This window comes from Haliotis rubra, unplaced genomic scaffold (assembly GCF_003918875.1).
Source record: "Haliotis rubra isolate DU_JTF1 unplaced genomic scaffold, ASM391887v1 Scf868, whole genome shotgun sequence".
Lineage (NCBI taxonomy): Eukaryota > Metazoa > Mollusca > Gastropoda > Lepetellida > Haliotidae > Haliotis > Haliotis rubra.
Genome location: NW_025767599.1, coordinates 412,471 through 425,272, shown reverse-complemented (window position 1 = coordinate 425,272; position 12,802 = coordinate 412,471). Strand labels below are relative to the sequence as shown.

The 12,802-nt window shown below is 43.1% G+C and overlaps 1 protein-coding gene and 1 long non-coding RNA gene across 2 annotated transcripts in view; one reads left to right on the top strand and one right to left on the bottom strand.

Moving 5' to 3' along the window:
- Positions 1-3,912: 3,912 nt before the first annotated feature.
- LOC124263115 lies at positions 3,913-4,368 on the top strand. The gene is made up of 2 exons (XR_006894769.1): positions 3,913-4,237; positions 4,292-4,368. It is a non-coding gene; the product is annotated as an uncharacterized LOC124263115 (long non-coding RNA).
- A 715-nt stretch (positions 4,369-5,083) lies between these two features.
- The window catches only part of LOC124263120 (facilitator of iron transport 3-like), a 61,570-nt gene continuing 53,851 nt past the window's right edge, over positions 5,084-12,802 (bottom strand). Inside the window, exons 3-4 of the mRNA XM_046697683.1 lie at positions 7,283-7,374; positions 5,084-5,522 (exon numbers count right to left, since the gene is read on the bottom strand). Coding sequence (XP_046553639.1) covers positions 5,439-5,522; positions 7,283-7,374 — 176 coding nt within the window. The 3' untranslated portion in view covers positions 5,084-5,438. The remainder of the gene's footprint in view (positions 5,523-7,282; positions 7,375-12,802) is intronic.

Here is a 12,802-nt window from a genome sequence, read left to right as displayed (position 1 = left end):
TTTGGTTTTACGCCGCTTTTAGCAATATTCCAGCAACATCACGGCGGGGGACACCAGAAATGGGCTTCACACATTGTACCCATGTTGGGATTCGAACCCGGGTCTCCGGCGTGACGAGCCAACGCTTTAACCACTAGGCTACCCCCACCCCAACGGATTGTGTGGTCCAGACTCGATTATTTACAGACCGCCGCCATATAGCTGGAATATTGCTGAGTGCGGCGGCATTAAACAACCAATGAATAAACGTATTTCTGTGATCGTTACATATACGTATTGACCATGGTGTTTTGCTTGTTTCCAGGAAGATTGACTTCAACGAGTTCCTGGAGACTGTGATAGACCAGCAGGGGAGACAACAGAGATGTGTACGAGGAAATACTGAAGGGCTTCAACATGTTCGACACAGGTGATAATTCGATATATTCAGTCATACCTGGTCTGTTATCGCAATAATGTCATATTTTCGAACAATCAGGTGTTCTATGGTGTATTTTAAAATTTCTTTAGAAATACTTGTTCGACACAGATGAGTATTCGACATATGCATTCATGGTTCGTTTGTAAGGAATCAATACGACAGTTTGAAAAGTACACGTAATTCAGTTTTTTCACGCTGTGAGCTTAAACCCGAGGTGATGAAGGTTTTAGACGTTCACCTTGGACTAACGTTTAGTCTCTGAATTTATATAATTTTGATACAAACAAATAAATCTATCTAACTTGAAAAGGAGCCCAGGTGACAAGGGACATATGCATTCATGGTTCGTTTTGTAAAGACAATAATGTCTTATTTTCCAGCAATCCCGTTTTCATGTGATCTTTGGTATGTTTATCGATTATGAGAACGCGTTGACGTGTACAGATGTGCTCAGGGTAGGCTGATCCGCGAAACGCACGTAAAATCATACATCAAGCCCTTTGGGTGGTATTCTGGTACAGTGTTGTGTTGAACTTGCAGTTGTGTCGAAGTATTATATTGTCTCTAAGTATTTTACGTAGGTTCCTTAAGCTTCGACACTGCTGTGTTCGAATGTATACTTATTGAAACAACCTTGATGAACAAAAATTACGACTTTGGTAAATTTATGGCATGTTTTGTTTAACTGTTTATCTTTCAAACGCTGACATAAAACTACTATATATAGAAACAACGAAGTGTAGTTTGTACAAACCTGCAAGAAAGCTGTGGAGTATTTTCTCCCTAGATTGCTAGACATTTGTTGATTAAATTTTCAGTAAAACAGGAGCTCAAATGATCTCGAACAGACCCTGAGGATGCCAGGCGCGTAGCAAGCCATTTTGTTGGTGTAAGCCCGATAGGATGCAAAGCTTTTAGTTTAGATAGTATTGAGGACTTTCCCAAACTTTTCAACAACAATCATGTGTAAGCCCAGGCTTTTTGTTATTATGGTAGCTACGCCCTGGATGCACGCTCACACTGAAAATGAAATACAGTTAACACCGTTGAGTCGAACTTTGACGTGTCAAACGTATGTCTGTCTCGAAGCAAAACCATGGTCCCTGCGCATTCCTGATGGAGTCATCATTTTGCGGTTTTGTTGAACCTTGGGTAACTCGAAGTAGTAACGTCGGTTCCTTTAACTTCGACACAAGAGTGTTTGACTGTAGTTGCTCCCCTAATTCCATGTGTCCCCTCTGCCTTACAGACGGCTCAGGCTCCATCTCCCAGGAGAACCTGCGTCAGGCGTGTCGAGACGTGGGCATAAAGTTCACGCAAAAGGAGCTGCAGGAGATGATCGAGGAAGCCGACGTCAATGGAGACGGCGTCATTGACAAAGAAGAGTTCATCAGGATCATGCTTCAGACAAACCTATTCTGACCTTGACCTTATGACCTCATATGACCTCTGTATCTCGACCCCTGGACCCTGGTGCATTGATGCCTGTGTGGATTCAAGAATACATGATCTGTGTAGCACAGTGACCTCACGGATGCCATCTGTATCTTTTCGTGGATAGCAGATGTGCAGATGGTACTAGGGGGATGAACGCAGAAGCAGAGTACAGTGCAGGGAGCTTAGTATGCCAGCGGTGGACAGGAACAAGGGGCTGTGTCAAGTTCCTCCACAGCGCCGCCATTGTCACTCGTACCTTGAGATACGAGCGACACCTGGAGGCACTGGGAGGAGTTGTATTTTGTATTTTTGTGTGATCGGGAGGTTGGAGTTTAATGATGATAATCTTTTCAATGCTTTATGAAGACAGGGCCGGGTGCACAAAGAGATCTGAGCACAAAGACTACGATTTATGTAATCGCATGTTGCAGTTTAGAACCGACAGTAGTCATGGTGTTAAGATGAAAAGGGGCCTTTGGAGAAGTGCTTCCATTCATGTCTAAAGTAAGGGATGTTACCATCTGAAGATCCCATACCTTATGGGTATTGAACAAGCAATATTCTTTTTAGTGTATATATGCGTATGTCCAACATAATCTGTCATGTAAATAAACATTGCCTCGTTTTCACTCTGTCTTTGCTATATCAGTTAATGTGCAGATATCTTGAAAGTAATGTAGACATTTGCAACTTTGAAAATCGTTTGATAAGTTGCAGCAAGTAAACAGGAAAGTTCTTTTAGCTTTGGTTTGGTTTGACAGTTGTTTAACGCCAAACACCAATTGGTTGGTTGGTTGTTTAATGACGCACTCAGCAAAATTCCAGCTATATGACTGCAGTCTGTAAATAATCAAGTCTGGGTCAGACAATCCACTGATCAACAGCATGAGCATCGTTCTACGCAACTTGGGTGCGATGACATGTGTCAACCAAGTTGGCGACTGTGGCCACCTCGAACTTGTCAGTCGCCTTTTCTGACAGGTATGGGTTGCTGAAGACTTAATTCTAACCGGGTTCTTCACGGGTATCGTTTATCAGGTAAGCAGGAACACACACACACACACACTCTCTCTCTCTCTCTCTCTCTCTCTCTCTCTCTCTCTCTCTCTCTCTCTAGCATATATATATATATATATATGTTAAAAGTGCTGAGGTAAATACTCTCTCTCTCTCTCTCTCTCTCTCTCTCTCTCTCTCTCTCTCTCTCTCTCTCTCTCTTTCCATCTCTCTCTCTCTACTCTCTCTCTCTATATATATATATATATATACATCACCTTTTAAAACAAATCGGGACAGAATCTTACTACAGTAACACCTACTTGTAATATAGAGGCAATTAAATTAATCGGTTAAGACACAGTGTTCTAGTTGTGATTCCCATAATCAATACAGAATCATCGAATGGTACTTGTGAAGAGATTGGTAAGTTATCAAACTTCAGCACCCCATTCTTGTCGTAAGAGGCGACTAACGGGATTAGGTGGTCAGGGCCCGTATTCTCGAAACGTTCTTAGCTCTAAGAATTTGATCTAAGACTTTGATCGTAGCCAATGTGTTAAACCGGGCTTGAGAAGTTCGTAAGGCTACGTACGTTTCGAGAATAGCTAGCCAGGTTCGCATAGCATCGTGTCCCAGGATGGTGCAAGGCATCGGATCCCAATTGTGTATATGAAAGCTCATGACTTCAATCACTTGATTGTCTGGTCGGGATTCGAGATCTTGAGATCCCAGGCTAAATGTTCGGCTGGGTTATACCGAGTACTCAGAGTCCAGGGTCCGTTGTACAAAACAACCTTAGCACTAAGACTTCACTTCAAGTCTATGTTAGGGTATGGGAGTCACCTTAGCCCTAAGATCGCTATGTACAACGTGACCCAGGTCACAAATCGGTGGACGTTAAGAAACGTTAGTTGCGGACAGTTAGGTGGGTGACCGTGTCTGTCAGCTTGACTCCTGATAGTTCAGTCCTGCCCCACAAAAAAGCACATGTAAGCACAACAAAGCACATGTGGTCTCATACTAGACAAGTGAGTTCGATTGTAAATTGTCTCTGTTTACCCATCAGAGAATGGCTACCCGGTGAGAATGGGACCGTTAACCTTCTTGCGCACTACAGGCGGCTTGGGTTAGCCGCGAAATGCACGCTTTGTAAATAACCATTGTTAAACACGAAATGTTTCACAACACATAATAAAACACAACAACCACTGATCTTTAGATGCACATAATATCTTTAATGTACGAGAACAGAATGCCAGAGGATGTTCTGAATATAACAAAAGAGTGCATGGCATTCCGGAACCAAACGCCCCTCTTTTTCACTGTATTCACACCCCTCTTTTTCACTTCCAACACTCCGTACCATTCCAATAAACTTGCGTGTGAACGGTAAGTGCGGTGTGTGAGGTATCTGCGGTATTCAGCTTGTGTAAGGTGTGTGCGGTATTTGCGGTGTGTGCGGTATTTACGTTGTGTGCGATATTTGCGGTGTGTGCGGTATTTGTGGTGTGTGCGGTATCTACGTTGTGTGCGATATTTGCGTTGTGTGCGGTACTTACGGTGTGTGCGATATTTGTGGTGTGTGCGGTATTTACGGTGTGTGCGGTATTTACGGTGTGTGCGATATTTGCGGTGTGTGCGGTATTTACGGTGTGTGCGATATTTGCAATGTGTACGATATTTCCTGTGTTTGCGGTACTTACGGTGTATGCGTATGTTTGAGTGTGGAATAGAGAGGCGTTTTACAGTGAAACAACTGTTTTAATCATAATCAGAACTACCGATTCCAGTGGCGAAACAAACCGTATATTCGTTGTTAGTTGACGAATTAAAGGGACCAAGTCATAGCCATAAATTGATGGTGAAGTACGTCACTTCATCACTCACAGGAATTAACCCTGAGGTGATTACAGTGATTATAATGGCGTCGTTGGCTTACGAGTGAAAGAGCACTCAATAGGTAAGTGGAGTTAGTGAGTGAGTAAGTGCGTGGGGATTAGTGTTAAGCCGCTTGTAGCAATATTTCAGCAATACCACCAGCAATGGGCTTCACACTGGGTCGAACCTGTCTTCGGCGTGACTAGCGAACGCTTTAACTACTGGGCTACACCACCGCCCCACGATAGGTGAAATAAATAACTGACAGATAACAAAACAATCTAGGAATAAAATGGACACGCTGAACTCGTGGAATAAAAATGGATGCGGACATAATGGACGACCAGGAAGAAATTGTGGTTTGCCAGCTGATACACTGAACGGTGTTATCAAGGAAACATGGAAACTTGAGTGATGGTCGTATACGTCTGTTGACTGATATGTAAAAATGAATTTATAATTTTGGGTATTTCTCTTAATAAAATGGCACATATTTTGAAATTACTCAAAATGTCAATATTCAACATTTCGAAACTGGGTTTTCCGCCATGCGTTGTGATGTTTTGACTGTTCGTCATTTCGGATAATTCCAAGGCACGACACGATGATCACGGAAAGATCCGAGAGCTGCCGAGTGTTCATTTGAAGCTAAGATAACTCGTACATTTGAAGTCCATGTCTGTATCCACTTTATCATAGAGATCTACAGGACCAGGCTCAGTGCCAGCCTCCCGCTGTAGACGGCGACGACGTACATCATGGGAGTGAAGACGTTGGTGGCGCCAGTCTACAAGAAGAAAAATGGTTTGTGAGTAAGTGGGTGAATACTTTAATCAGAAGAAGTAAGTCAGTTTATCGGCGAGGCAAAGATACCCAACATGTGTAGTGATAGTCTCAACATCCACCGCACAACGTTGTCTCGGCTATTAGTGTTACTGCTAGACAAGGCTTTTCTTGTAGTTTCTTGGACAAAACAGTAGTTGTGTGTATAGTAGTGTGTTGGAGTAAATACTAGTTGTCTGTATAGTAGTGTGTTGGACAAAACAGTAGTTGTCTGTATAGGAGTCTTGAAGTAAACACTAGTTGTCTGTATAGTACTGTGTTGGAAAAAACAGTGGTTGTCTGTATGGAAGTGTTTGTGAGTAAACAGAAGTTGTCTGTATAGTAGTCTTGAAGTAAACAGTAGTTGTCTGTATAGTAGTCTTGAAGGGAACAGTAGTTGTCTGTATAGTAGTCTTGAAGTAAACAGTAGATGTCTGTATAGCAGTCTTGAAGTAAACTTTAAGTGTCTGTATAGTAGTCTTGAAGTAAAACAGTAGTTGTCTGTATAGTAGTCTTGAAGTAAACAGTAGTTGTCTGTATAGTAGTCTTGGAAGGGAACAGTAGTAGTCTGTTTAGTAGTCTTGAAGGAACAGTAGTTGTCTGTATATTAGTCTTGAAGTAAACAGTAGTTGTCTGTATAGTTGTCTTAGAAGGGAACAGTAGTTGTCTGTATAGTAGTCTTGAAGGGAACAGTAGTTGTCTGTATAGTAGTCTTGAAGTAGACTTTAGTTGTCTGTAAAGTAGTCCTGAAGTAAACTTTAGTTGTCTGTATAGTAGTCTTAGAAGTAGACAGTAGCTGTCTGTATAGTAGTCTTGAAGTAAACAGTAGTTGTGTGTATAGTAGTCTTGAAGTAAACAGTAGATGTCTGTATAGTAGTCTTGAAGTAAACTTTAAGTGTCTGTATAGTAGTCTTGAAGTAAACTTTAGTGGTCTGTATATTAGTCTTGAAGTAAACAGTAGTTGTCTGTATAGTAGCCTTGAAGTAAAACAGTAGTTGTCTGTATAGTAGTTTTGAAGTAAAACAGTAGTTGTCTGTATAGTAGTCTTGAAGTAAACAGTAGTTGTCTGTATAGTAGTCTTGAAGTAAACAGTAGTTGTCTGTATAGTAGTCTTAGAAGTAGACAGTAGCTGTCTGTATAGTAGTCTTGAAGTAAAACAGTAATTGTCTGCATAGTAGTCTTGAAGGAAACAGTAGTTGTCTGTATAGTAGTCCTGAAGTAAAACAGTAGTTGTCTTTATAGTAGTCTTGAAGTAAACAGTAGTTGTCTGTATAGAAGTCCTGAAGTAAACAGTAGTTGTCTGTATAGTAGTCTTGAAGTAAACAGTAGTTGTCTGTATAGTAGTCTTGAAGTAAACAGTAGTTGTCTGTATAGAAGTCTTGAAGTAAACAGTAGTTGTCTGTATAGTAGTCTTGAAGTAAACAGTAGTTGTCTGTATAGTAGTCTTGAAGTAAACAGTAGTTGTCTGTATAGTAGTATTGCAGTAAACAGTAGTTGTCTGTATATTGGTGGTATTGCAGTAAACAGTAGTTGTCTGTATAGTAGTCTTGAAGGGAGCAGTAGTTGTCTGTATAGTAGCCTTGAAGTAAACTTTAAGTGTCTGTATAGTAGTCTTGAAGTAAACAGTAGTTGTCTGTATAGTACAGTAATGTATTGGCGACAACGTCAACTGTAAATCTCACATGTCAGAACAGAAATGTGTTGCAAAACTTATGGAAGTCTTACGTTTCCGGCGGTGGTCGTAGCAACTGTAGAACCCGTCCCCGTCGCAGCAACGGTCGTCCCCCCAGCGGCTGTCGTTGCAGCGGCCGTTGTTGCTGAATGATGAGAGCAGGTCGTTAAGCCAACGTTATTTAAGTTTGAGAACAATCGGTAACAATGATATGTGAGTGAGTTTAGTTTTACTCCGCTTTTAGAAATACTCCAGCAATATCACCCGCAACTGGGTGTTTGCACGTATTCATGTGGCCACCATCTGGTCATAAACCAACGGATTCGTGGGTTCTTATAAGTGCACAGGGTTGTGTACTGTACACTAGGGGTTGTGACAACACTGAAGGAGTCTGCACACAAAGTTGACTCCAAGGTTTTTACACCCGGTCACAGGTGGGCTCGATCCCGTCACCTCAAGCTCGCTGGATCACTAGCCTGGCGCTTTAGCCAGTTCGCCCACCGCGCCCCCATGTGGGGAATCGAACCTGGGTCTTCGGCGTGACGAGCGAACGCGTTAATCACTAGGCTACATACCGCCCCTTAACAATTATAAATGACAACTACATATTGGAAACAGTGTGAGTGAGTTTAGATTTATGCTGCTTTTAGTACAGGTATGGATTTACTTGAAAGGATGTTCCGGAAACATGCTCAATAATTGTTGTCGGTGTTGTATCCATATTTGTCTGAATCAGAACCTGTGTGTGCATAATTAAAGAATATGAAAAGATTGTTTGATGGTCCTCAGTGAAAATAGAAAAACAACAACAAATCGATTGTTCTTTTCAGTAGTGTATTTTTACGGGACACTTCTCTGTTTACCGGGGTGGTGGAGTAGCCTAGTAGTTACAGCGTTCGCTCGTCACGCCGAAGACCAGGGTTCGATTCCCCACTTGGGTACAATGTGTAAACCCAATTTCTGGTGTCCGCCGTCGTGAAGTTGCTGGAATATTGCTAGAAGAGGTGTAGAACTAAATTCACTCACTCACCGGAATTTATTAATCAGGATTCAAAGTCTCACCTATGAAGACTGAGCTAGCGAACAGCGTGATGTTTGACATCTGCCGATTCAGTGAGTGAGTGAGTGAGTGAGTGATCATGAGTCAGTCAGTGAGTTTAGTTTTACGCCGCAATCAGCAATATTCCAGCTATATGGCTGCGGTATGTAATCGATTCTGGACCAGACAATCCAGTGATCAACATCATGAGCATCGATATACGCAATTGTGATTCGAAGACATGTGTCAACCAAGTCAGCGAGCCTGACTACCCGATCCGGTTAGTCGCCTCTTACGACAAGCATGGGATACTGAAGAACAATTGTAACCCGGATCTTGACGGGTTCCTGAGTTTAGTCCTCCAAAAGCCCTAATAACCAAGAGAAACATAGATCAAGATGACTTACTTGCTGCAGCTGTTGTTGTTGTCGCAGCCATGGTATTAACAACGTAAAGCGAGAGGGAGCAAGGATGGCAATCAAGGTAAACTTCATTGTTCCTGTTGCTTGGGAATCTGAAATGTAATCTATGTTTCAAATTTGGGAAAGAAATGCACACTGGAGCAGGAATCTAGAGAATGTAGAACCTAGGGGAAGTGGACAGCACCACGTCTACTGGAGACTGTAGAACCTGGGGGTAGTGGACAATGCCACGTCTGCCCACTTGAGACTGTAGAACTCTAGGGGTGGGTAGGGACAACGCCACGTCTACTTGAGACTGTAGAAACCTGGTGGTGGAGGACAACGCCACGTCTACTTGAGACTGTAGAACCTGGTGGTAGAGGGACAACACTACGCCTACTGGAGACTGTAGAACCTGGTGGTAGTGGACAACACTACGCCTACTGAAGACTGTAGAACCTGGTGGTAGTGGACAACGCCACGCCTACTGAGACTGTAGAGAACCTGGGGATGAGTGGACAACGCAACGCCTACTGGAGACTGTAGAACCTGGTGGTAGTGGACAACACTACGCCTACTGAAGACTGTGGAACCTAGGGATAGTGGACAACACCACGCCTACTGGAGACTGTAGAACCTAGGGGTAGTTGACAACACCACGTCTACTGGAGACTGTAGGACCCTAAGGGTACAGGACAACACCACGTCTGTTTGAGACTCTAGAACCTAAAGTTAGTTGACAACATCACGTCTACTGGATAGACTGTAGAACCCTATGGGTAGTGGACAACACCACGTCTACTGGAGACTACTGAAGGCTGTAAAACCTAGGGTTAAAGGACAACACCACGTCTACTGGAGACTGTAAAACCTAGAGTTAGTGGACAACACCACGTCTACCGAAGACTGTAGAACCTAGAGTTAGTGGACAACACCACGTATACTGGAGACTACTGAAGGCTGTAGATAGGGTTAAAGGACAACACCACGTCTACTGGAGACTGGAGAACCTGGTGGTAGTGGACAACACCACGTCTACTGGAGACTGTAAAAGCTGGGGTAAGTGGTGGAGATCTAATCTGCAGGGCAAATGAATGCCATCTGTACATTTGATAAATGGATTCGACCAAAAGACAAACGCTACCAGAATGAAAACAGTTCCAACCTAAGGCCCAAAAACCCACTATCCTAATCATATGAAGCACTTAATGAATACTGATTGATATCTGTCCCAGTTTCAGCCACCATCAGATATGGTGTAGCCCTCTCTCAATGAATGAGTAAGTGAGTTTAGTTTTACGCCACTTTTAGCAATATTCCAGCAATATTACGGCAGGGGACACAGACATGGACTTCACACACTGTGCCAAGGTGGGGAATCAGACCCGGGTCTTCGGCGTGACGAGCCAACGCTTTAACCACTAGGCTACCCCACCGCCCCTCTCTCACAATGAAGCATCGGGAGCAGGGAGAGGTGGGCATTGTGTCTCTCAACGGTGAGTTCAGTTTCTCGCCGCAATATCACGGCGGGGGCTCCAGAAATGGGCTTCACACATTGTACCCATGTGGGTTATCGAACCCGGGTCTTAAGCGTGATGAGCGGATGGTGTTACCCCTCGGCTATCCCACCGTCCCGTCATCTCACTAGATTCAGAAGATGTTCTATAGTGTCTATAATATTAATATATCAAAATAATTTCTTTTAAATGTACACCGATGAAGTTTCAACGTCTTTCAAGTATTACAAGATTATCACATAAAAAGTAAAATCTCCAAAACTATGTTGCCATAGGTATTCTACGTGTGACAAAACACACTTCACCCCTCAGTCACCCCCACACAAATACCCTGTACCTACCTCAGCAGCTATCGTCCCCCCACAAATACCCTGTACCTACCTCTGCAGCTATCACCAGATCGACCTGTACCGTAAGCTTAAGCCCGCGCGGAGCCGTTTTAAGTCATCTTTTAGACGAGTTTAAGTTCAAACATGGAAGGTAATACTGAAAATGAATAATTTTACTCATCCGCAATACACAAACCTAATATGTTTTCAATGTCTATTAAACCACCTAACACATGTAGAAATCCAATATTTTGGTATTCCATTCGTTATCAGTCGATTGGGTTATATTTCATAAAATAACGTAATTGGTCGGTTCTCCCTATTTCCCAATAGACTGGACCGCCCATCAAGAACAGACTAGACTGAAAGTTTGTTGTGTTTACCTCGATAGCGGCGTCCCTGGCAACTGTGGTGATGTAAAAACCAACAAAAGTATATTGGATCCCTTTGTTATTCATGCATATTGGAAATACTACATACTTTTCATTTCAACATGGATGACTAAGCTCGAAATCCTAGAGACCGCTGTCTGAATAAAACCAGGGGGCGGTGAGGTATTCCAGTGGTTAAAGCGATGGCTCGTCACGCCGAAGGCCCGGGTTCGATTCCCCACATTCGTACAATATGTGAAGCCTATTTCTGGTGTCTCCTGCCGTGATATTGCTGGAATATTGCTAAAATCGGCGTAAAAATCATCTCAACTAAATAAACCCTTCCTTTCGATCACGTTTAAGTACGTGGGAAGATTCTCGTCGTGTGTCAATTTAAGAATTAAATTTGGAATTTGAAAAGCCGTGGCAATCGTCATCGAGGCTGTAACGTCGAATGCGTCTGGTTCTAAGAAAACGTCATGTTTCACGTAAGCGTAAGCGTAATTAAGCAGATGTCAAATTTTGATTGTTGCAAAGATCAATCCCCATATGGTTCGCCTCTAATACAAGGGCACATAATTCCTTGAAGGATTCTTCTGTAAATATAGAGGCGTATCTACCCGGAAGACACTCTACACGAGAGACTATCTTCCTGTGATAACATCTACCAATGAGACGCTCTACCCTGGACGCTCTAGACGCTCTATCCTGGAGACATTATATCCAGGATATCTTTCTGTGATACTATCTACCGAGGGAACACTCTACCCGGGAGACTATCTTCCTATGACACTATCTACCCAGCAGACGCTCTATCCTAGAGACAATCTACCCGGGATACTATCTTCCTATGACACTATCTACCCAGGAGACGCTCTATCCTAGAGACAATCTACCCCAGGAGACTATCTTCCTATGACACTATCTACCCAGGAAACGCTCTATCCTAGAGGCAATCTACCCGGGAGACTATCTTCCTATGACACTATCTACCCAGGAGACACTCTATCCTAGAGACAATCTACCCGGGAGACTATCTTCCTATGACACTATCTACCCAAGAGACGCTCTATCCTAGAGACAATCTAGCCGGGATACTATCTATCTTCCTATGACACTATCTACCCAGGAGACACTCTATCCTAGAGACAATCTACCCGGGAGACTATCTTCCTATGACACTATCTACCCAAGAGACGTTCTATCCTAGAGACAATCTAGCCGGGATACTATCTTCCTATGACACTATCTACCGAGGGAACACTACCCGGGAGACAATCTACCCGGGAGACTATCTACCCTGGCGAATTCTACCCCGGATCTTACAGGGAGAGTACCAAGGAGACTATCAACCTGAGAGAAAATCTACCCTGTATACAATCCACCTGGGGAACTATCTAACTGGAAAACAAATTACCCAGGGAAACCCAGGGTGCTACCGTCTTGATGATAAACCCACAAGAATATCCCCGACAAGACACACCCCGCCCCTAAGCCCCCACCCTTGACTATACCTTCGCGGTAACCAATAGAACACTCCCCACCAGGGTAATCGATTCTTGGTGTGGGGCCACCATAAAACTCAAAAACACGGTAGGAGTGCAGATTGTGCGTTCAAAGTTTTGATACGAATAATGATAAGAAACCTACCACAAATGAATTTCCAATCACATAAGAAAATATGCTCATGTAGTCATGCGATAAAATGAAATTATGTTCAAGTTTTACTTGCCCACGATCCATATCTACGTATACTGACATAGAAAAGATGTTGGCATGGACAACGCACCAGAATAAACATCATTATGCAGCTACCCCTCAAGTCGTTGGGGACGAAAAGATCAGTGACGATATTTTTAAACACCAAACTGTGTTTTGGTGATATGATCGATCGGTGGAGAAAAAATAACCTGTAT